The 26,016-nt window shown below is 43.5% G+C and overlaps 1 protein-coding gene across 1 annotated transcript in view; it reads right to left on the reverse strand.

The window, feature by feature from the left end:
* Positions 1 to 398: 398 nt before the first annotated feature.
* tox3 (TOX high mobility group box family member 3) overlaps positions 399 to 26,016 on the reverse strand; it is a 143,587-nt gene continuing 117,969 nt past the window's right edge. Inside the window, 5 exon segments of the mRNA XM_038806709.1 lie at positions 399 to 2,073; positions 4,838 to 4,920; positions 10,937 to 11,101; positions 11,104 to 11,157; positions 11,956 to 12,229. Of these exon segments, the coding sequence (XP_038662637.1) occupies positions 1,288 to 2,073; positions 4,838 to 4,920; positions 10,937 to 11,101; positions 11,104 to 11,157; positions 11,956 to 12,229 (1,362 nt within the window). The 3' untranslated portion in view covers positions 399 to 1,287.

Below are 26,016 nucleotides of genomic sequence, written 5' to 3' on the forward strand. Positions count from 1 at the left end.
AGATACATTTGCAAAACAGCATACAGGTACATAAGAGTGTAACTGCACTTTCCCAGTTGTCATCTGTTTGTGGACTAAGGTAATAAGTGCATTATCGACTGGATCCATTCCGCAAGTGTGAAAAGACCATCAAACACAATGAATTATGAAGGACTTTCTGAAGAATGAATTAAATCCTGTAAGATTTATCATCTATGGACTTTAATGTAGACAGGATCGAATAAAGCTTTTCCCTTCCAGTAATATATTTGTTGAGTTTCCAACAAGGAAAGACCAAAGTTTTTTTTTCTTTTTTTCTAAATTTAGAGTACCCAATTATTTTTTCCAATTAAGGGACAATTTAGAATGGCCAATCTACCTATCCTGCACATCTTTGGGTTGTGGGGGTGAAACCCACACAGACACGGAGAGAATGTGCAAACTCCACACTGACAGTGACCCAGGGCCAGGATTCGATCCCGGGTCCTCAGCGCCGTAGGCAGCAATGCTAACCACTGTGCCGCCGTGCTGCCCCCGAAAGACCAATGTTAGTTATTCCCAAGAATGATGCATTTCATGGATTCTGGTCCCTTTCTGATTATTAGCTGACATCACCCGAGAGGTGTGTCGGCCATCGAGAGCTGACATTGTGTACCTATTCCAGTTTAGTTTTAGTTTGAGTTCTGTGCTGCATTGATGTGGTAGAATCATGAAAATGACATTAATCATCCCATAAGAATTAAAAACATATATGGAATGTGGAAATTAATCTAATTGAATTCACAATCCATAACAATACAGAATAATTTATTACAAGTCATCAATTAAAGCCTTTTAGTCAGTGTAAATCTTTTCTTACTGATCGAATTCTTCAGTCATTTTTTGACAAATGTACCTATTCTATGTTAAATATTTAAATATGATCATACCAATTACCACGCATTTTTAATGTTATGACTTTTATTTAAACAGTCTGTCGGATTATTGTCTTACAATTTCTTCAAAGAAATATAGGGCATGTGCCACTGTGGAAAATACTTTATACATAGTACACAACAGAGCTAAAATGTTCAGCTTCACATTTTAATCAACATAATGTGCATAATTGATTGGAAAAAAATCCATGTTGGGATCATTTTACCACAAGTCAAAGAGCATCTTGAAGCACATATTTATTTATTTATAACAAACAGTCTGAGGTCATCATTACACCAAATTTATCAACCTATCAAATATCTTTCATTTAGAAGATTAGTCAAGTCAGCTTAAAATGACATGCCACCTTGTTTTGCTGGGAAGTTTTCATTTTTAAAAGTTACTGACCTGTGGCAATACTTGGGTCTGGGCCTGGGTTTGTAGTGGAGATTGTTGTTGTTGCTGGGCTGGCTGTGGACTTGATCGTGTGGGGACTGGAGAAGTGATTTGTGAGGCCACCACTGACTGTGAGGCAACAGGGGAATGCTGAAGTGGTGAGTGCTGAGGTGGATGCTGCTGCTGTTGCAGCTGCTGGATTTGCTGTTTCTGCATGTGCTGTAGCTGCATTTGCTGTAACTGCTGCTGAATCTGCTGTTGTTGCAACTGCTGCTGTAGCTGCTGCTGCATGTGCTGCTGGATTTGATGTTGATGCATTTGATGATGCATCTGCTGCTGCTGCAATTGATGCTGTTGCATTTGGTGTTGATGTTGCTGGATTTGCTGATGCTGCATTTGCTGTTGCATTTGTTGCTGCATTTGTTGCTGCTGAAAGTGTTGCAATTGATGTTGCTGCATCTGTTGTATCTGGTGTTGCTGAGGCTGCAATGGAGGGCTTAGCTGGGGTGAAGGTGGAGTGGGAACCATGGAGGTCCCCATAGACGTGGCAATATTTGTTGACATGTTTGGTGTTATAGTAACTGATGCAACCAGCTGATTGCCTTGCAAGGGCAACCTCATTGGTTTGGGGGCTATTGCCCTTGGCAGTGTCTGGTTTGATGCTGAGACAGATGCATGCTGGGAAAGTGATTGATTCATAAGAAGGGAAGTTGAAAGACTAGTCGATGCTAAAGTCTGCTGAACAGAACGCATGGTCTGAGCTTCAGCTGATTCAGCAGCAGCCTGCGGAGAGATCACAATGCCAGTACCTTAAAATAAGTAAAACACTGGAAATGTGTGTGCAACAACAATAATACTTTTCAAAGAAAGGTAACTGAAGTCATTAACATTATGCCTCATTGATGACAGTGCTATTAGGTTGTCATGAGCTGTCTTTACATTTTGATTTCCTGATGATCATTTATGTGCCATAATACAATAAGGTGAAAATAAACAGACTTTCAAAAGGAGGAAGTCCACCATTCCAAATGGCTGATTCCGACACCAAGGGGCAAGATTCAAGGGGATTTCCTCGCTGAAATCACGCCATTAAATTTGCCCTGGTGTACACTATAAATAGGGAAGAAAGGGTGGCAAGGTGGAGTTGGATTGGCAAAGGGTAAATGCTCTTGAACACTTTTAGCCACTTTTCCTTTCAATTCAGTAAGATTAAACAGAAATGTGATGCCATACGTCTTCAATGGAATGCAATGGACAGATGCCATCAGTTTGAGGTCACATTATGGATGTGGCTAGTCATCTGGTAAGTTGAAATCATGCATCATTATCATGTTACTGTGAAATAAAATAACTCAACCATCCATGTAATATAAACAATAATGAAAATCAGATATCAATAACATGCTGTGATAAATATCAATTAGATCAAATTTAAACAAATCAGAAAGTGGAATACTATGAAAATCGTTAACATGCCTATGGCAAATATGGTATTTTTGACCTTATTATTGGCTTAAAAGATGTGGTAGTTAATCAATTGCTTCTTCATATTTCTAAACAACAGGTGCTGGTGAAACAAATATTGAAAAAATATCAGATTACCGAGATAACTCTTTTTTTAAATGTGCTCATTCATGAGAAAAAGTAGTAATACATTTTGGGCAATATAAATAAATAATATCAAATAAAATTAATCTTTTGGTATAAATGGTTTATTTTCTAAGATAAATTATTTTAAAAGAATGCCAACTGATTCTCCATTTTTGTCTTACTTCTCCAATGCATTCACTTCCAACCATTATACTCATGACATTTAACGTTTTCCTAATGACTAAATGATGGGTGCATTGATATTAGTTGGAAATAGATAGAATTCTATACGCTAAAAAAGTAAGCTATCAAACCAGCAAGTTGAACCTTAGATAAGGCAGATTTATAATTGGAATATTAACATATTAAGTGGATGTCTAATCAGGAAATTTTGCCTCTAAAGGATTGAAAATAGTTGTCTTAATTTCCTGCCATCTCTATTACATCGCTGACCCTTTCCAATTCTTTGCAAATATAATTAAAAACCATTAAGAATTAGCGGTCTCCTCTCTCTAATGTCTCCAGATCTCAGGATCCCTCAATAAGTTGTCCCAGCTTCCAGGACTTGGTCAAGTGTTATAGTCTACATTTACCAATATTCCTGGAGCTTCAGAACACTTGAACTCCGATCATGTGGCAGACCCCCAAAATACCACTAGCCCTAAAACGCCATCTCAGTCCTGCCAGACTCCAGGTCCCGTTCCCAGAGATATCAATCAGACCCATATAAAAGTGAATTATGCAACTTCCCCAGAGTGCAATAATGTGGCATTGACTGAATCCCATTAGCCTCACGTTTATGGAAGAAAACAAATAACTTGAATTCATGCGGTACCTTTCACAATCAACCAAACGCTATACAGCCACTGAAGTTATTGTGATGCTTTGTCACCGTTGTGATGCAAGAAATGTGGTAGATAATTACAGTAAGGTCCCAGAAACAGCAAAAAGAATGGATGATCGGTTTTAGTGAAATCAACTGAGGGATAAAGATTGGGAAGGATAATGGAAGATATGGACATATACATCAGGAGCAGGAGTAGGCCATTTGGCCCCTTAAGCCTGCTCCACCATTGATAAGGTCATGGCTGATCTGATTGTGACCTCAATTCTACTTTTCTGTCTACTACCCCTACGACCCTGACTCCCTTGTCAATCAAGAACATACGAATTAGGAGCAAGAGTAGACCATTCGGTCCCTCAAGCCTGCTCCGCCATTTAATAAGTTTTTATCAAATAAATTTAGAGTACCCAATTCATTTTTTCCAATTAAGGGGCAATTTGGCGTGGCCAATCCACCTAGCTTGCATATCTTTTGCGTTGTGGGGACGAAACCCACGCAAACACGGGGAGAATGTGCAAATTCCATACGGCCAGTGACCCAGAGCCAGGATCGAACTTGGGACCTCGGTGCCGTGAGGCAGCAGTGCTAACCACTGTGTCACCGTGCTGCCCTGCCATTCAATAGGTTTATGGTTGAATTTGCTCTAAGTCCACCCGAGGAGGCAAATAAGTTTAACATCTCATCTGAAGGACAATGCAGTGGTCCCTCAGCACAGCAATGAAGTTCATCCCCAGATTATGTGCTCAAACCTGTGCAGTGGACTTGAACGCAAAATCTTCTGACTTGGCTGCAAAAGTACAACCACTGAATCATGGCTGGCCGATATCATGTGTTTGCGCAATTTTGTTTGAAAAAATATATATTTTGTCCATCAGATTTTGGAGATGACTTTATTCCGACAATTTACAAATGATAAAACGTAGGGTTTCTTTTGCATTAATCCAATGTCACTCACTTTGCACTCCAACTTTTGACATAAAATCAAGTTCTGTTATGTAAATTGTGTGAAATTTTAATTAAGGTGACTCCAGCAGCAACCCACAATCTAGCATGAACTACAAAACCCTATGTAAACAAACAGACCACATTCAACATGCACTTTTGGAAGATTACCTTTGAAACAAGGCTAGCTCGATACGCAGCAAGTGCTTTTAGATATTCTTTTTTCGCGGCTTCTGTTTTTCTTTTGTATACCTACATTCAGAAACAGATATTCTGATGGTTAAAATTATCATACAAAATGCACAATGTTAATAATTGTAAGAAAACTATGCAGTAAAATATTTTCATATGTAGCATAGCAATTTTGAATCCTATGCTTATTAAGGATTTTTATTTATTGACAACTTTCAGATCTTTAAAAAAAGTCTTGTGTTTAACAACAACTACTTGTATTTACATACGGTAAAATGGGATCCAAGGAATGGAAATGGACAAGCAAATGCCCAATTTAAAATATAGTTTTGAGAAGATTTTTAAAGTGGAGCTAAATGGAGAGGTGATGGGGTTGGAGTGTGTGTCGCTAAATAATGATTAATGGGAGGGTAAAAGAGAGGGGGAGGGTGAAAGAGAGGGGGAGGGTGAAAGAGAGGGGGAGGGTGGGGGAAGATGGAGTATCAGATTGATGGTGGGGCTGAATTTCATATGGGTGAGTTCATGATTAACTATGTTATAGACAACTTGAGTTTGTGGATGGTGAAAGACAGGCAATTAGAAAGGAATCCAGGTGTGAAGCTGTCACGTAAGGTGGGAGACACGTTTCACCTTTGTGAAACACTTGGACTTAATCAAATGCAAGTTGCAGCACTATAAACTGGACACCTTAAAATAGCTGGCACTTTCTCACAGAGCTACTTGTCAAGAGAAATAGCTCTCAGAAATTGGAAGAATACAGAAATAACCACAGAGTAAAGATAGGAATGAGGAAGAAAAACTAAGGCCTGGATTTTCATCCGGTCGTGGGAATCGGGAAAAGTGCCGGTTTGGCCCACGTTTCTTGGGAGAATAGAAGATGGGAGAATCTTCATTGTGGGGGGTTGAATGCAGCCACCAACAGTGCCAGTTCACCACTCTTCCCAAAGGGCATGCAGCCCTTGGAGACCCCCACTTGGTCAACTGGCACAGTTACGAGTTTGGAGGCAGTCACAGTAGGTGCCTGGTGCAGTAATGTGGGACTTTGTCCCAGTTAGAATAAGGAACACAAAGGCCCTCCAGCCCTCAAACCCCAAACACTCCTCATGCCCCATCTACGCCACCTCATGCCCCCTCTACTCCCTCGTGTCCAAGCTGTGCCATTACACCCATGGCCCCTCATGCTCAGTCATGGCACTGCCATGCTCATTGTTTCTCGAGAGTGAATAGTGGGTCAATGAACCATATAGTGACATGAGGATGTGTAAAAAAAAATCTTTGAATAAAGCCTCATGATGTATGTTTGCCAAGAGCCCAGACAACTAATACCCTTGTTGAAGTACCTGTGACTCCGAGAAAACATTTTGATTGACAGCACGGGTTCTCTGATCTTTGCTATCAATTTCATAGTGTTTATTTACACAGGGTTAAGTAGTTTCAAGGGTTTGTAGTTTTTGTATCTGATATTTTAAAAAGTCTGGATGACTGACATTTATATTAGCTTGTGTTGAAATGACTACTTTTCAATATAGGAGAAGGCTGTGAATGTATTTCTCTTTTAAAGTTGTTTTTTTACACATCTTGCTTTCACTATTGGATTCATTGGACATGATTTTCCGGCCATGCTGTGCCACAGAAGCATCTCGCCACAGCACAGCATGGCCGGTGAAATCTGGGAGACCCCACTCCCGGGATCTACCCGGCTCGGAACACCTCATGCGATTCCCGTCCACAAACCCGTGGGTTCAGTTATTGGCAAATCTGCATTATTAGAGCAAGGCAGTAAAGCCTTATTCTAATGTGCAGAAGGTACGTGAGGCTTTGAGATTCAATTCCTTCACCTAGAACATAGAACATAGAACAGTACAGCACAGAACAGGCCCTTCGGCCCTCAATGTTGTGCCGAGCCATGATCACCCTACTCAAACCCACGTATCCACCCTATACCCGTAACCCAACAACCCCCCCTTAACCTTACTTTTATTAGGACACTACGGGCAATTTAGCATGGCCAATCCACCTAACCCGCACATCTTTGGACTGTGGGAGGAAACCGGAGCACCCGGAGGAAACCCACGCACACAGGGGGAGGACGTGCAGACTCCACACAGACAGTGACCCAGCCGGGAATCGAACCTGGGACCCTGGAGCTGTGAAGCATTTATGCTAACCACCATGCTACCCTGCTGCCCCATAGCCTCATGGACCTTGGGCGAGCGCCGTTTAGTACAGATGGATTGGCACTAGTGGGTGTCTCCAAGGGGATCGGAGGCTCCAAGCTGCATGTTCTTTGGGAAGGATGGTGACATGTGGATACTCTGGCAGTGCCAGCCTGCCACACTGGCAGTGCCACATGCGTGCCATCCTGGCACTGCCAAGTTTCCCAGTTGGCACTTCCAACTGGCAGAGGCCGTGCCAAGCTGGCACTTTTGCACGCACGGATTGGGCCGGCGTTGCCCGGTGTGGGTGTTGGGGGGTGGGGAGGGGGGGGGGGGGGGTCAGGGCACCATTTAAAAATAGCATCCCGATCCCTCGCTACAATGGGGGGCTCCGGCAAGCAGAGTTCACCATTGTAAAAAACGGGGTTATGTGCAGCCTCGCCGCATGTTCGCTGTTTAGGCCCCTTATTCAAAGCGAGTGCCAGAAAGCACGTAGCTCGTTCGGGGACTTTTTTCCCTTTTGGGAAGGTTGCGCCCATTGTTTCTAGACAGTGTATAGTGGGTAAATGGCATGGAAGTACCATAGCTTGGTTTGTGGGGCATGAGGGGCCAGGGACCATAGAGAGTGGGTAGAAGGGCAAAGTTTCACATAAGAGACATGAGGAAGACCTTTTGAACCTACCCTTTAAATGTCCCGTCATGCAGACTAGAGTTCCCGACTCCGTTGTGAAACCTGCCCCGACTCCATCAAAAATGTGGAGGAGTAGGATGTGTCTATACATGGAATGGAGCCAGTCATGTTGAAAGTGCTGGCTATGAGCTTGTGATAGGAACAAGTCTGCACCCATTAAAGGCACTCACAAAAATCAGACAGCCGGGGAATGGGGTCAGGAATTTTGGAATCAGAACCCACCCGCTAGCTTTGAAGGGCTCCCAAGTCATCCCAATGAAAATCCTGGCCTAAGAGAGGGGGGGAAAAAACAGGAAAAAGGTGGCAGAACAATAGAGAAACGAAATTGAGTAAGGGATGGAAAGAAAGAGAGAAAGAAAGAGAAGTGGAGAACAAAAGAGTAAAATGAAATGTTATGAATCGGATTGAACAAGGATCAGTTAATGTTATTTTGTTTCTCATTGTTAGTGACTTGATTAAGAGAATATGAGATAGTGTGTGTAGTTTTGGGGTTAATTTCAAGTTTTTGTGATGATAGTGCGAAGTGGGCAAAATCAGATTGGCCACGCATAACTTCAGCTGATTTTCTTTTCATGACTTTAATGGAAAGGAAAATTCAAACGACTTCTATAATGACCAACAAAATATCACCAAACAACATCACTTGGTGCTGACCTTGAAAAGCTGTGAGGATATTCAGAAATAACAATGAAGTTAGTACATTGGTTAAAACCCAGTTTATACCTCATTCAACAAGATGTCCTTTTCAAGGTTCTTTGTTAACAGCAAGACTTACAATTTTAAAAGTGAGAGTTTTCATTTATTCATTATTTCCGTGTTTGCGGGGACAGGGGGGTACTCAATAATGCACCGTTTGGCGAAGCATAGAATCACTGTTAGTAACCTCTGGATTTTATGGCCCCCGTCTGGAATCAATTTGACAGAGTTTTGGAAGGGGGGGCAGGTAAAATATAAGTCATGTCCAGCCCTCCACCTTCCCATCCAACCCTGAGCTGTCCACCATGAAAGACAGGTGGGCTGGTTCTAAAATCAACATCCTGTTCACCATTTTTAAATACATAGGGCACGATTCTCCAAAACAGAGAGAAACAGCCGACGCCAGAGTGAAACCCGCTCCTTGCCCCCCATTCTCACCGCCCCCCCCCCCCCCCCCCCCCCAGGGGGCTAGGAGCGGCGTTGCGCGAATCTCGGGCGCCGGGCCTTGACGCTTGCATCAAAGCGGTGCGCCGAGAATGACACGGCCAGCGGCGCCTAAGTGACGTCAGCCGCGCATACGCAGGTTGGCCGGCTCCAACCCGCGCATGCGCGGTTGCCGTCTTCCCCTCTGCTGCCCTGCAAGACATGGCGGATTGATCTTGCGGGATGGCGGAGGGAAAAGAGTGCGTCGTTTACAGATGCCGGCCCGACGATCAGTGGGCACCGATCGCGGGCCAGACATTTGATGAGCACGCCCGTGGTGCTCGATCTTCTCTCCGTCCCCCACAGGCTCACACTTACCTGTCGTGCGATGTTCACGCCGGCAGCGACCAGATGTGGTTGCCACCGGCGTGAACCGGTCAAGGTCGTCAGGCTGCTCGGCCCATTCGGGCCGGAGGATTGTCGGTCGCTGGGAAAAACGGCGTGCGGCGATTCTCCGAGCGGCATGTCGCAAAACGCGACACACCATTTTTGCGGGGGTGGGAGAATCGCGGGGGGTGCCAGGGCGGCATGGCGTGATTCGCCCGACCCTCCCGCAATTCTTCCCCCCGGCGTGGGGAGCGGAGAATCGCGGCCATAATTCAGGGACAATTGAAAATGGTACCAAGCTAATTAACGGGAATATTACACTGCCCAAAACATAACGCAGTTGCCATGAGCAGATGAGCACAAATTGAAAAAGGACAGAAGGAAAGGGGGCACATCATTTAGGGTGTGCTCCAAGATGTTACTCCCATTTTGTTCCTTCTCACCCTGCCTCCAAAATCACCCCCCCCCCCCCAATCCAGTGCTCCAGAGCGCCCCCCCCCCCCCCGCCCCACCCCCACCCACCCAAGCTGCCCAATCCCTCCCTACCCAAAAAGGTCCAACTCTCCTGGCTCCATCACCCATCCTTTCTTCATCGTGGGCCTTCTTGCAATCCTGGCAGTTCCCACTGTCGGGTTCTGGCACTGCTGGGACTGATAGAGCTGTCAACCAATCAGATTGAACATCAGCTCTCAAGGACAGGACTTTCTCCCACTGATGGGAGGAGGTCCCACTCTCTGCTTTTTTAGCCCACCAGAAGTAAGTGTGATATGGTTGTGGGGCTGGCTTCCTTACAGTGCGTCGGATGCTGGTCAACTTTCTTTCTGGGGGTTAAAGTCCAGCTGCCTGTTTTACTGAGCTTCCCAGGATTGCTAGCAAAGTAATGACAGAGAATGCTGACAGTCTTGCTCACATTAGCACAGCAAATTCAGCCCATTACTCATGTAATATATATTAATGTAATCCAACCATATTATCAATTTTTATTTGGTTAAAAAAAAAAATCTGACTGCCAATAATCTTACACAAGGGCCGGGATTCTCCCCTACCCGGCGTGTCGGAGTGGCGTGAATCACTCCGGCGTCGGGCCGTCCCAAAGTTGCGGAATTCTCCGCACCGTTAAGGGCTAGGCCCGCGCCGGAGTGGTATCCACTCCGCCGGCTGGCGTGAACGGCCTTTGGCGTCACGCCAGCCGGGGCCGAAAGGACTTTGTTGGCCGGCGTAAGTCTGCGCATGCGCCGGAGCGTCGGCGGCTGCTGACGTCATACCGGTGCATGCGCAGGGGAGGGGGTCTCTTCCACCTCCGCTATGGTGAAGGCCATGGCGGGGGCGGAAGAAAGAGTGCCCCCACGGCACAGGCCGGCCCGCCGATCGGTGGGCCCCGATCGCGGGCCAGGCCACCATGTGGGCACTCCCCGGGGTCAGATCGCCCCGCGCACCCCCTCCAGGTCCCCGGAGCCCGCCTGCGCTGCCAATCCCACCGGTACCAGAGGTGGTTTAAACCACGCCGGCAGGAAAGGCCTGTCAGCGGCATGACTTCAGCCCATCGCGGGCTGGAGAATCGCCGTGGGGGGCCCGCCGACTGGCGCAACGCAATTCCCGCCCCCACCGAATCTCGGGAGGCGGAGGATTCGGGACACAGCGGGGGCGGGATTGACGCCGGCCCTGGGCGATTTCTTCGACCCCCATTCTGCCCAAGATCTGTATAGAGAATCTGTAAGTTACCTGTTTTTTGTTCCTCTCCTAGACTATCCCACATGGATGCTACAATTTTGGAAACTTCTCCAAACGTAGCATTGGGGTTTTGTCCTTTAATGGCAGCTTGCGTGTCCCTGAAGAATAGAGCATATGCTGACACAGGTTTCTGGGGCTCATTGGGATCTTTCTTCTTTTCTTCTTTGGTGTCTTGGGGTTTTTTCCTGAATCCACTGCCGCTCGTTTTTCAAACACTCACCTGAAGCAGGACAGAAATTGTGAGTGCTCACTTCAAGGTGATTAAAATTGTAAGCCTGAAACCTTTGATTAAATTATGTTCAAAAATGATTATTCATTTAGGACTCTAATGCTCCTTTTCTTAAAGGTAAAAATTGAAAGAAGAAATTTGTACATTCTCCATTAGATAAATCAAAAGTTGACAATGTATCAAATGTCTTTAGGCATCAAGCATACACTATACTTTTGAATCATGCAGGGATTTAGCAACAGCAGATCAAAGCTCTAGGCAATCAAATATGTACAATGCCTTCTTGATCTGGATTAGCTAACTGGCTTTAAAACAATCTCTAAAGTGCTTGACAGAACAAAAGCAAATCAAGGCAGATTAGTTAATCAAATATCACTCTCTCAAAGCAAACTTAAAAATGGCAATTATCCTATGAAATTAACAGTGACATTTGGCAGAACTCTTCATTTGCTTTTTCCATAGAATTTCCAGATGAGACTTAGCATTTATTGACCTTGAAATTTAGTGTCTCTGCACTGAACTCAAAATTATTTCCATAAATAAATCAAACAGGAAGAATAGAAAAATAAGCAAACTACATTGAACAATGTCTATCTTTCACAATTACAATGACTATTTTAAGATAATTAAGTGCCTCAGTACAACAGCAAGCATTATCCTTTTAAGATAGAAGGCTACATTCTTCAAGAAGCATTATCAATTAAAATACGTGCATAAAGCTCCAGAACAATTCAAAGTAAATCTACGCTCTAAATATTTTTGAGAGTGTGAGGAAGCAGCAAACTTACCCTGTTGAATTCCTCAGCATCATCATCATTTACCGAGCTAGATGGAGAAGGGGTTGCTGACTTGCTGGCAGGGGGCGAGGGAGAACTGTGGGGCACATTAGCACCTCCTAAATTCAATCCCAGTTGTGCACTCAGCTGTGATTGGTTAATAGTGGTCAACTGATTATGTTGCATCATTCCTGTTTGATTGACATCTGCCATGTGAACAACAGACCTCATACTCATGGTCGGATCATGGTGATACTGGGGAACTTGAGCTTGGCCCAGGTCCTGTATTGATAGAAGGATAAAGCAGGTTCAGAAATATGTTATTTGGACACAGATCGTAATGGGCAAGAGAATTAGGTCATTTTCTTTACCATTGGAAGCAATTATAAAATATCCAATGGGATTGGAAAGACAGGACACAATTTGAGATATCAACAACTCCCATTACACAATGAGGTCGATTTTCATCTCGCTTTCATGGAATGAAAGATGGATGAGTTCCTCCTTGCAGGAAGATTAAACGTCTACCCAATAGTCCTGTGGAGATGCAGTTGGGGAAAGATTGTGGAAGACAACAAGATGGGACTGAACGGAAGAGCTATATCGATACATAAATATTGAAACATTTGAGATTGCCAATATTATATGGTGCATGGTCCTGGAGAAGGAGGGGATAGGGTGACCTGAAAGGCTTTTGCTTGATGTCAGCTTTGTGCGCTAAATAAAGAAGCTATATCACAATCAGTGATGAGGTAATGATACTTATATGCACAAGTAAGACTGAGTTATTATTAAGCTCACTGGTTCAGTTATCTCTCATGTCACTTGTGACCCATAAATGAGATTGACCAGATAACGTCTGAACAAGACAGCTACTTTTTACCTGTGAATTGTCTAATAAATACAAAAACAATACTATGTTATTACTGCGAATGGTATGGTCTGTTGATGATGTTTATGGAAAATAAGCTTTCAAGCAAAAAATAATAATGTAATTTAAGTAAGTAATCTAGCAAAATCAATTGAAATTACTTTGTGACTCTCTGTGCAAATTCTCCAGTAATAATTCTCCAAGAGAGCTGGAAATTAACTTGCTGGCAGTGCTGCCCATGAGGGTAGGGACATTTGTTTGTTTGCCTAAGTTTGAATCGAAGCCAGAGTAAGTGAACTGCTTAGCCCAAGTCCACAGCAGAAAAGCTGCCTTTGGCCTCACACTAATTGGTATTAAATTGTCCAGCTCACTCAGCAAGCCCAAAGAATGGCTGAAAATGCACACTGCTGCAATAAAGGATGCTCTTTAGAGGCTGCTGTCATATCAGGCAGAGCTTTACAGGCCTCTGGGACCAAGAAGTGCTTCAATTTGATTACCTGTTCAAAAAAAAGGAAAACCTTCACATCCCTTGTTATGATGAGCATAAATAAGTAATGAAAAATGTAAATGTAAATACAATCCAAATATATACATATTACTAATTCAATTCTAGTGAGACAGGTCACTAAAAAAAACAGTTCTCGCTTTGGTCCTTATCTGTGTACGTTGCTTCAGTTGAGCAGAAGATTTGGTTTTATCTGGTGGATTATTGAGAAGTCTGACTGTGACTGTAATTTTGGCACAAATTAAAATGAGAAATTAGAAGTGAAGCACTCTGATTTAAGCGTGTCCATGTCACTCATTTTCCTTCTGTTCCTGCTCATTTCTAAATGCATGGAGAGGAATCTTTTTTGCTGTTCTCATCTAGCTTTGTATGGCTGCCGCCTCACAACATCACAACTATTGGGAGAAAATAATTTTGTGTTTAGAACGAAATACATGCTTCAGTCATGTCCCATAATATTGATAAACATTAACTCAAGCATGAAAATGTCAGGAACCAAAATTCAGTTTGCATGTATTGTGACAAGTCCTCTCACATGGCGCGATCAAAATTTCCACAATGGGCAGCAAAAAACATTCAAATGAAGCCCAGTTGTAAGACAATGATGTCCTGATGAACAGCCTTTATTGGTAGTACTACAAACCCAGAAAACAAATGTTGGCATAATGTGAAAAAAAATTGGGACCCCTTTACAAGTGTTGACATAACTCACCAGTTCAGTGGCTGTGGCAAAACAATCATAAGCCGCAACACGCTATTGGTCAGCCCCAGAATTAATCACAGAGCTGCTGTAATTTTAGCAGCTGGTACGAAACATGACATCTTCCGCAAAGACAATCAGGGACACTATAAATTGTATATTTTGCAATGATTCATATCTTACAGCAGTATGTGCAAAACCAATTGAAGTTCCAAATACGATTTTTGCGGGATAACATCAGCTATAATTAAACCAATCTGAGGAACTCGAGGTAACCAGAAATTCTGGAAAGCTTCACTTGTGGCTCTTAAAACAGCCACTTCCAGTCATACTGTTGTGCCCTACCCCTTGATGGCTTCAGTTTCTGCATAAAGATTCATTCATTTTCATGATGCTTTAAATGGTGAATTGTGGGAAATATGGAACTACAAAATCGTGCAAGCCATTTTATTTCACGTCACAGTTATTGTGCTCTAATGGAAAATTCCATAGGTAATCTTCATTTGATAGCAAAGATAAACAACTGCAGTGAACACTTTGTTCAAAAGAACGAAACGTTCCAGACATTAAACATTTTAATGATGCATAAAATAACTACTTCACTTGAAGCTCTGTAACAAGGTTGTTAATTTCACTAAATTGATTAAAACATGAATTGATTTGGAGGTTATGTGGAACATTTATTTCGAAAATAAAGGATTTCTGCAGTGGGGCTGCAAGTTAAATATATGCCACAAATCAAAACCACAAAAGGCCACCGTGGAAATATTTACTATGAAGTAAAACTCACAGATAAATGCTTGGTTCACATTGTTGGGGTGGAAATACTTTGGTTTTAGGCTTAATTGAATATTCACTCACAGGATTTTGCAAACATGTATAATTATGCACCAATATGTTTGATATACAAAGCAATTTTCCTTGTTGTGAGTTGTGCCAATTCACATTTTTAACCAAAGTATGGATTGCAAATCTGTCTTGCCTCTAAACATGGGTTGAGCATAATGGAATATAAACTCCTAAATATACAATTTACTGGGATACATCCAGTCCATGCAGCTACAAAGGAGTGTTCTGAATATTGTATACACTTCAGCAAATTGTACATTCAATACTATAGTACATACACTTAAGCAAAATCTACTGGTTTAACAGAATAATACATAAGGATATAGGATGAGGCATTTTGCTTTGGCATTCGCTTTCCTTCAGAGTTAATATCAGATTCATTAAAACTAACCTTACATAACATACAGCAGAGGTCCCATAGCATTTCTAAGTCAAACTGGAAAGACTGTTAACAAGTTCAATTTCATTCAATCAGCAATAGTGCTCTCTGAAATGTTTCATTGCAGAAGAGGAATAAAATAATCTATATGGTAATTATGAGGATGAATCCCCCAGCAACTTTCACCAACATGAAGGTCAGCTCTATTCAGACATTTATCAGCCCTCTGCACATACTCCTGTTCTGGCAATTTATATGTGAACTGTGTTTTATTTTCCTTCTCTTCTCCCCCCCCCCCCCCCCCCCCCCCCCGGCCCCCAACCATTCACAACTACCTGCAGAATTAAGCTCTTAAACCAAATGAGAAAAATGAAATTCTGAATGCTAGCAAAGCCTATAATAGTGCAGAGATAAATCGCTCAGCTGTTGCCCCTCAAGCCTCTTGGGTTGAAGATTTGTCGTAGTGCACTGTGGGTATTCAGTACTTGTTCAACATGATTTCATTTCATTTCTGGCACAGCCTGAGAAAACTAAATTACAGAATCAATCATACAGAAGGTCAGAGTGAGACTTCATTACAAGTATTGCATGCTTGCATGAATATCTTTCATTTCTGACTGACCCAATGTGTCACAATAGCTGTCTAGTAAAAATTCCACTTTCTGAAACTGATGTACTACAGGAGTCATTGCTACTCAGCGGACTGGACAGATTATGGAAAGGTGTTAAAAGAATGTGCTGAACCACTAGCCATAGATTCAAGGAAGTGTCTGGGGATAACTGTACAATTATCAAATAGCAATAAAATGATTTGAAAGGAAATTATCAATGGACTTGGTTTTAATTAAATTTGAACTTAGTATTTAAAAAAATAAAAACTGCTGTCAATGTACAAAATCTGTGATTTATGGAACTACACACATCAGAAATCTATTTTAATCCACTGGAAGGAAAGGTCAATATGCCTGTTGTCACAAAAATAAGGAATTACAAGTTATGTGGCACGTTTAATGGCCACGCTGCATCTGGAAAGCAGCTCGTCGCGATGCAGCATGACTGATAAACGCCGGGAGACCCCGCTTCCGGGACCTACCTGGCTCGCAGCACCTCGTGAGATCCAATGTGATCTTGTGAGACGTTACGATACAAATACCACCCATTATGGGAAGGATCACTTTTACTAAATCTGCATATTAAAGCGAGACAGCTAGTCTAACTCTAATGTGCAGTTTCCAGAGTTACTCGAGGCATGGGATCAATCACCCTCGCCTCGGATACATTGGGTGAGCGCCATTCGGTTCTGGTCTCCGCAAACGCGCGGATCAGATAGAAAGACAGTTGTGGGGGTCTGCCAGGGGATCAGAGTCACCCAGGTGCATGCCCTTTGGGCAGCATGGCAGATGGCACTGGTAGCTGGCAGGGGCACTGCCAGGGTGCCAGGTTGACAGTACCAAGCTGGCAGTTTTTGCGCAGATGTGATCAGGTCAGGGGTGCCCTGTGCCAGTACTAGTGAAGGTGCGGGGGGGGGGGGGTGCCAGGGACACGATCGTGGTGGTCAAGCTGCCAAGACCTTCGGGACACACTGGCTAGGAGTCGCCGGTCGGTTCTACGGGTGCCAGGGACCCTCCCATAGTGCGTTGGGGCTTATTGGGGGGGGGGGGGGGGGGGGGTCAGGGGTTGCTTTGGGGGCCTCGAACATCAGGACGCCATTTTGGCCTCAGTCATGCATTCCCTGTTGAGGCCTTTTATCAAATGCAAATCGCGTTTTATAGCCTTGTATTTATCGGCGCTGTGAGCTCCGGTAAACACGCAGCTAAATACGTTCGCTATGGGACTTTGTTCACAATTAGTTAAATTGTGCCCATTGTCTCCAACACAGTATATACAGGGTAATGGATGCATGCAACTGCACTACAAAATAATTATCCAATCAAGGACTTCAGATTACATCATAATCAAAAGTCAAGCTCGAGTTGTTTATATTCAACATCAGAATTCTTCAGATTTGATTATTGCTTCCTATTCATTTGCAATTAGCTTTTATTATTGGAATATAAATCCAGTATCAAGATTGATTAAATATATTTTAAAATTGCAATTAAACTTAGACATGAAAGTCTCCCAATGTGTTTAAATTGAAATTTACCATCATGGGGAAATCATGTGACCCAGGCATGGGAATAGCGGCATTCTCTGTGGTATCCTCTCATTTATCCTGGTTCACGGGGCACATACAACCTCATCCAGGAGTGAAAACTCCATAGTGTGTCCCTAGAAGATTTCTGGCCAATTATGTCAAAGAAATGCCAAGGAATCATAAAAATATTGTTGCGAAAAGGGAGCAGTCGGATGTAACTGGGTGGAGGGGACTCCTCAACATGGTGACCTGATCCTCGAGCAAACTCTTGATCCAGCGCTCTCTAAGGCGTTGCAAATAATGACTGCGAACATCATTAAAGTCATTAACAATAAACTCAGCTTGTTGGCACAGAATATTATTGCTCACGAGACTGTGGAATACTAATAAGAGACTCAATGAAATGGAGGAGAGAATCCAGATTGTTGAAAATGCAACTGCTCAGCTGTGGGGTAAACCAGGGGCGGGATTCTCCAATCCCGCGACAGGGTGTCCACACCGTCGAAAATGCCATCGTGTTTTACGACGGCATGAACGGGCCCTTCCAGGGGGCCAGCACGGCGCTGGAGCGCTTGTCCAGCTGCAGATCCTGATGCGAACTGTGCACCACAGGATCCACGCATGCGCAGTGGCGCCGGCGCCAATGGGCGCATGCGCAGTGGCCTCCTTGAACGCGCCGGCCCCGACGCAACATGGCGCAGGACTACAAGGGCCGGCGCGTAGGTAAGGAGGCCCCCAGCCACAGAGGCCAGCCCGCCGATCGGTGGGCCCCGATCGTGGGCCAGGCCACATCGGAGACCCCTCCCGGCGTCACACACACCCTCCTCCCCCCCCCCCCCCCCCCCCGCTCGCCCCCCCCAAAGGCCGCCACGCGACCCTTACACTCCGGGGTCCGCCGACCCAGAGCAGGTTAGACTGGGTTCGCCTCTTTTCTTACGGCCACTTGGCCCATCCGGGCCGGAGAATCGGCTGGCCGGCCGCATAGAGCGGCCCGCGACCGCACCGACCATGCCGGCGCCAATTCTCCGCTCTGTGGAGAATCGCGTGCCGACGTCGGGGCACGTGGCCCATTCGCGGGGATTCGCCGTGAGAATCCCACCCCAGCTTTGTGGTAGGTCAGAAATCGTGGAGGATCTGGGGAGCCAAGGCGGGAAGAAAAATGTCCGGGTCATTAGTTTGCCAGAAAGAGTGAAGGCTATGCTCCCTATTAAATTCTTTGAGAGATGTATATGAAAGTTGGGGTATTAAGTTGGAAAGAGCACACTGTATCGTGACCAGGGACAACCAACATCCCCAGCCCATAAATATCCGCTTTCATACATCTGTAGATCGCCAGACTGTCGGAGGCGGTGAGGCATTATAGGTGGACCTGTCTCTTTGAGGGGGCGCGGGTCTCTTTCAGGATTTCTCGGCAGCAATGCAGCAGAAGCATAAAAGCTTTGATGAAGTTAGAAAGTGGTTCAAGGCTGCTGGGGTGAATTATGCTGTGCTCTATCCTGTGACACAGAGGGTGGTGTCCGACAACTCTGTAAAGACATTCAATAATCCGACTAAGACCTTGGCCTATATAAACTCCATGGATGCAATAACCTGGAGTAACAATCTGCGGTTTATTGTACAATCCGGACTCTCCCCCTGTTACAATGCTTCTTGTCTGATTGTACATTGCTATTTATCACATTAGCAGGGATAGGTTACAGTCGACCAGTATATTGAATGTTTTATGCTTGGGAATCTCAGGAACTTCCACTTATTTTGAATGGAAAACCGGCAAAAATTCTGAAGGGTGCGCATCCTATTGGCCAATTCCACATGTGAATGGAGATTTGAGGTTGTTTAAAGTGGTGCCTGGAGGGAGGTCTCCCGTTGATCATAAAGGGTGATCAGACTGGCTTTCTAGAAGGGTCAGAATTAATGTAACAATGTTAGGATACCATTAAATGTTATTCAGGTCTTTTAAAGGCAGGCATTGGATGGGATAGTGATCTCCTTAGATGCAGAGAAAGCTTTTGATTGGGTAGAGTGGAATTATTTATTTTATATGCTGCAGAGGTTTGGGCTGAGAGAGGAGTATGTTAAGTGGATACAGGTGCTTTATAAAATTCCTCTGGCTGCATTACTTATGGGAGGTTATATGTCCGAGGATTTTTGTCTCCAGCGAGGGCATAGACATGGGTGCCTGTTATCCCCATTATTGTTTGTAATAGTCAGGTAGAGACAATTGGACAGAACCCTGTTTGGTTTACATAGTGGAGGCAAGCAGCATAAGATCACTCTATACACAGACGATGTGTTGCTGTTTGTGTCAAAGCCAAACATTTCTGTTCCTGCCATTATTGACATGGTGAATAGATTTAGCCTTTTCTCGGGCTACAAAATTAATTTCACAAAGTCTGAAGCTATGCCATTGGATGGACTCGGTGATACTTTCACCCCTCCCTAATCTTCCATTCAAGTGGTCCCCTTCAGAGTTTACTTACCTGGGTATAGTGGTTACCCCCTCCTTTAAACATTTGCATGGGGCAAATTTCCCCCCTTAATTGTGTCTATTAGGTAGGCCCTGCTCCGTTGGTCCTCCTTGCCAATTGTGTGCTCGTGCAGGATAGTGTTTATTATAGGTGGCACGGTAGCACAGTGGTTAGCACTGCTACTCAACAGATGATGAGAAAGCACCACCGAACATGGCTTCCAGCCTACAAATGCCTCTTATCTCTCCAGATATGGAATTGATGGCCCGTAAGATCTGGTGGGAAATTCAGGTTGCCCTGAATGGGAGACATAGGGGGAAACGTGCAAACTTCGCACAGGCAGTGACTCAAGTGGTTAGCACTGTTGCTTCACAGCACCAGAGACTCGGGTTCGATTCCCGGCTTGGGTCACTGTCTGTGCAGCAGTGCCAAATTTGATATCCTAGACACTCCTTTTAAAATGTCTGCAACTTAAGAGACTTTACCTCAATAAGCTAACTATACACCTTGGTGCTTCAGTCTCCCCAATGGAAACAATCCTGATTTCTGCGAAGTTTTAAGACACATTTGTGTTCTAGAGCCTGTGCGAGTATACTTGAAACTTTGGGCAGGATTTAATCGACCAACCCACCATGTATTTTTTGGCCCGCCAGCGGGATTTACTGACCCTGCCATTGTCAATGGGATTTCCCTTTGATGTGCCTAAAGTGCCAGGTAGTACATACATTGTGTGAGGTGCTGTGTCAAAACTCAATCTTATTGGTCTGATGGATTTAAGAGCTTGAGAAGATATTTGGTATGGCCCTATAATTTGATCCTTTATTCCTAATTCTGGGGCTTCCAAATCGGAGAATTATTGGCGTTAATGAAAAAAGGCTGTATAATATCAAACTTTGTGGCACAGAAGAACATCCTTTGCTCCTTCAATTCAAAATTGGCAATAAATTATTAATTAATGTATCCCTATGGAGTTCCTAACCTGCATACAGCGTTAGAAATGCATTCCAAAAAGTATGGGACCCCTATCTCAAATTCATATTCCACTATGTCTGACTTGCTCTTACATGGTTTTCCTTGTAGCATTATTTTGAATTCCCTATACGTGAAGGTGTGCACATATTACCATATTTACATGGCCTTATCCTCTACTCACCTATTCTCTAGCTTAATCGTTTTATGGTTGGAGGTACAACTGTGTTGGCGTTCTCCTGTCTTTTTCATGTGTGCAGAAGCATTTAAAGTATACTGTACCAGTTTTGTGGGTTTGTTGCGTTAGTGTCAAAATGAAAAATCTCCAATAAAAATAGATATTAAAAAATTACTACCATGTGACATTGTGCAAATATTCACAATTTAATGTAGAGCTCAATGTACATTATATTTTGTGCCATGGCTTCAAGTATCATAAATTTTCCCAACAGCAAATCACAGGAAGGTTCATTTTAGCAAAGTTTATCCTTTATTCTCCCTCAAGAGCGCCTCTATGTGTCACATCCATCAGCTGGTTAGAAAGGGCAATTAAGGTTCCAATCCTCTCCATGATCATTGTAAATGCTGCCTAGTGAGCAGCTGATGAGAGACATACTTGCTGTGGGGCAGGTCTACAATTCTGTTTCTCCCTTGACGTGCAATGTTCTCCTTTAGTCAGATGTTCCATGGAGCGACCCCAGCCAAGAATTAATTAGGCTCATCATAGCTGCAGCTAATGAACTCTGGTTGTGAAATCGGCACAGCTATCTTCCACAACCCAATGTTTTATGCTCCTCAATATGAATAAAATCACAATTTAGAAGTGGAACGTGCTTTTCTGAAAATACTACCACAATATGATTTTTATTCACATTCCGCACTAGCATTCCTTGTGACCTTTCGGAGTGAGGCTGCAATTTAATGTTAATTTGTGAATTATTTTCTACTGTGGAACCATAACAAGCCACAACTTGGCCAAGAGTACCAAGCTCCTTACATGTACTACCGGCATAAAGACAACATTCTCATCCCATCCTTCTGAGCTAGGCTGCAAGCCTGATCCTACTAACCTGATAAATAGCTCAGCCCTGCTCTCACACTCTAATGTTGGCTAGCTACCCCAATTGTGAAAATTTGGGCAGCACGGTGGCGCAGTGGTTAGCATTGCTGCCTCACGGCGCCGACGTCCCAGGTTCAATCCCAGCTCTGGGTCACTGTCCGTGTGGAGTTTGCACATTCTCCCCGTGTTTGCGTGGGTTTCGCCCCCACAACCCAAAGATGTGCAGGTTAGGTGGATTGGCCTCGTTAAATTGCCCCTTAATTGGGTACTCTAAATTTAAAAAAACAATTGTTAAAAATTTGCCCAAAATCATATCTATGGTAAATCAATAATGAAACTGGCAAAACAAATATATTACAGCTAACCTGCGAAAATTGGAGTTCTTCCTGTAAAATGACACACTGCCTATTCATTCTTCTAATCAGATTCTAAGGCTGATTCACAATGTACAGAAATTAGTCTCCTATTTTGGTGTTTAATAAATTTGCTTGGCAGCGATTATTTCCACAGGATTGAATTTCTTCCATTGTCTGTCGTGAAAGCAAAACACTTCCTGTGAGCAGAAAATGTCAATCACACTGTGAGCAAATACTGAAAATCTCATACAAAAGGAGGAAAAGTGTTTAATATCTGAAAGCTAAATTATATGGTTGTGGTACAAAATGCCTCTCTTCCACAGACTATAAATGACGATGCCTGTGTTGTATAATAGAAAAATGAGTGAATAGTCCTGTCTTGTTGCCCCTAAGGAGCATCATTATTTTTTTTAATTGAGGACCCAGAAATAATTCTGTTTCATCCACTTTTCGAATAACCGTGTGTGCTGATAATGTTTGTACTATTTTGCAACTCATCAAACAAACTGACACATTCTTTTCAACAAGAAACCCAAAGAATGTTCTGCTTCATGGAATGGTTTACTGTATCTCTCTGGTACATTACCCAAGGGAAATATAAAGGTGATGTATCAGTGCTGCACTGTTGAAAGCCACTAAATTTCTTCTTTGGAAAGACAAAAATAGAAACATAACCTATTTTAATATAAACCACCAGTGTTTTACATCTTTTGTTGGAAGGAGTTAAGTAAAGATACATATGCAAGCGTAACTTTTCCTGTTTTCGACAGCACCATCCAACACTCACAATGTTCATGGTGCTTGGGGACAATCAGAATTTCAGCCAGTGCTAACCCATGAAGAAGGAGAACTGAACAATGTCCATAGGAATAACTTTCTGGCCATTTATACTGCCTGCATTCTTCAAACAGATAATCAGTTGCAGCATATAAACAAATTAGAATTGCAAATGTTAATGGCATTAAGGGGATGTGACGTTGTTCCTGCTGGTTGACAGTTCAAAAGGACTGTGCCATTTATAATGGAATGGAATCAGGTGATGCGTGGTTATGTTGGCTTGAGAGGTCTCACTCTCATCCTGCACCTATGAGCAGGCGTAAACATGTTGAAAAGATGTGGGATGAAATTTGGATGGGTTCCACAACGAATGGGTAATGTGCTCCATCAGAGCTCAAATTTCCCAGCACCACCCCCTTCCCTCCCAATGACCTATCGCAGTCTGGCATGAGGGATAATTCATGGGGGCTGGCAAACTAGACTCGGAGCAGCAGTCAATTTTTCCATAATTTAAGATAGACTGCCAGGCCTGCTCAAATCTGGAGCCGTCTTCTGCACAATAGTACTTTTGTTGTCAGTTGGCAATCAGATTGTGTTTGGAGACTTGGGAGTGCTGCAGTTTGTCAACTCCCAATATGACTGACGTGTTAGCTTTGTAGCACCTGGACAGCACAGATGTTTGAACATTTATATCAAAGAGTTTATATGCAAGAAACTTAAAACGTGATTAAGGTAGGAATGGAATACAAACAGCTACCGCTAAATGTAGAAAACAAAAGGCCATTATTGGCATCAATATTCCAAATGATTTGAAGCAGGCTATGTAAATGTTTCACAAACATCTAACCATAATGAAGATTTCTTAGAAGGCTACATTCCAGGGACAGCTGTGTTGCATTTTACCTGAATGACCAGACCTCCCTACAAAACACCTGCTTTAGTTCTCCACCCAAGCTCTCACGCTCCAGCTATGACTGCAGTCAACAAACACTGAACAGACAGCTGAAAACACAGACACTGTACAGGAGAAAACCATGGCCTGAAGGTGATTGTGTTAGAGAAACAAAAGGCAGGTTTGGGCACAGTTTATAAACCAAAGACTTGGGATTGAATTCTTAGGCCCTGATTGCAACAGACACGGAGGCGAGTGGGTGCTGAACTCCACGTGGCTGGCCGACATTTCGGGTCCCCAGTTCAATCCCAACCCGCTCCATTTTCCCCAGAAGAGGGATTTGGTTGGCGTTGGGCTATCCACCACAAGAGGAAGGTAGCTAATTCAAGTAATTCCAGGCTTACTGTTATTTTGTTCTGTTTTTTATTGTAAATTTTACGAAGTTGAAGAGAGGGCACCTCAAGATGGAGGTACCCTCTCTCTCACTTACCTGAAAGGTCAGCTTCTACTTCTTCACTGCGGGACAGCCTCCTATTAGCCAGACAGATTCAAGAGCCCGGCCACTCTCTGGCTATTAATTGACCAATTTAGAGAAAAACACAGATGAGTGATTGTTGCCCACAAAAGTGGGGTTTCTGAAGTCCATTTTAAACTGATAGTAGGATCCTGAAACCCATGGGGAAAATCTTGCCCCATGAGATCAGATGATTCCAATGAATATTGAACATTTAGCATTTGAAAGATATGTTTCATGATTCTAAACTTCTCAAAGTGTAAAAAAACCAAATCTTTACTGTGATAGCATGGCCCCTTTAAGGGGCGATCCTTCGCTGGTCACGTGATCCACCTGGAACCTATGGGTACGGAGCATGTGAACCTGCGCCTATTGGGTGCTAGGGAGCAAACCCGGGTACTTTGGGATCTTCAGAGTAAGCCCGGAAGTCAAGGGAACTAGTCCGGTGTTGGAGCTGTGTTGATCTGTAAATATAAAGTTCTTCATCTGTTAATAAATCGGTGTCGTGATTTAACATTGCCTCGTCGTGTTACCTCACGCTACAATGTCGCTGATGAGAATAAATCAAACCAGTCAAAAGGAAAATTGTCGATTTTTAGAAGAGGAGGATGGAATGGCCTCTCGGTGTCCTGCAGAAAGGTAAAGAATCAACCACAGTCGAATAGCTGTGCTACTAGTCAGGAAAATCGATCCATCCAATTCGGAGGTTGAAAGTTGGGGCCAATATGTTGAAAGACTTCAATGCTTAGACTAGGAAAAAGTTATATTACTCAAATAGTTCACAGCCCACAGGCATATAAACTTGAGAAGCCTAATGTTTCCGGAGGCTCCGGACTTCAAGGCCTTTGATCAATTAGTGCAACTAGTGAGAGACCACTACAATCCCTGGATATCCATTATAATGCAGCGCTAAAATTCCATTCAGTCATTAGCAGTCATAGAGAAGAAGTATCCACTTCTATAGCCAGGCTTTGGCAGGTATCTGAACATTGCGATTTGGTTTGTCTCTCAATGATATTTTACGTGGCCGTTTGGTCTGTGGTATTAATAACTTGATTATTCAGACGAAGTTGCTGGCAGAAACCAGAATATCCCGAGACAAAACGGTTGAATTGGCTCAAGCAACTGAAAGCATTTTTGAACTGCAAGGTGTGCAAAGTGAGATAAATCAACTATGGCAGGAAATGGTGACCACTCTCAAGTACCGATAGTGAGGTGCAGCGGAGCCTGAGAAAAGGAAGAGTGATTATCAGTCACATGTTCTTGCGCCTTGTTGTCACTATGGGGGTGACCATCCCCAAGACAGATGCAAATGTAAAGTGTTAATTTGTTTCAGATGTAATAGAAAAGGTAATATACAAACAAGCAAGATGCAGAGTCAAAAAGCTACACCTAGTTCCCCCCAAAAACATCGCCGATCCAGTGAATAAGCTTGAAGAAGATCTGGAAGAGAACCTGAAGTTTATGAGTTCAATATGGTGACCTTAAGCAAGACATCCTCCATCGAAATTGTCCTTATTGTTAATGGCTCTCCATTAAACATGGAGGTCGATACACCAAACTTTTTTTGAGCCCAACCTGTGCACTCTGCT

Source organism: Scyliorhinus canicula, chromosome 9 (genome assembly GCF_902713615.1).
Source record: "Scyliorhinus canicula chromosome 9, sScyCan1.1, whole genome shotgun sequence".
NCBI lineage: Eukaryota > Metazoa > Chordata > Chondrichthyes > Carcharhiniformes > Scyliorhinidae > Scyliorhinus > Scyliorhinus canicula.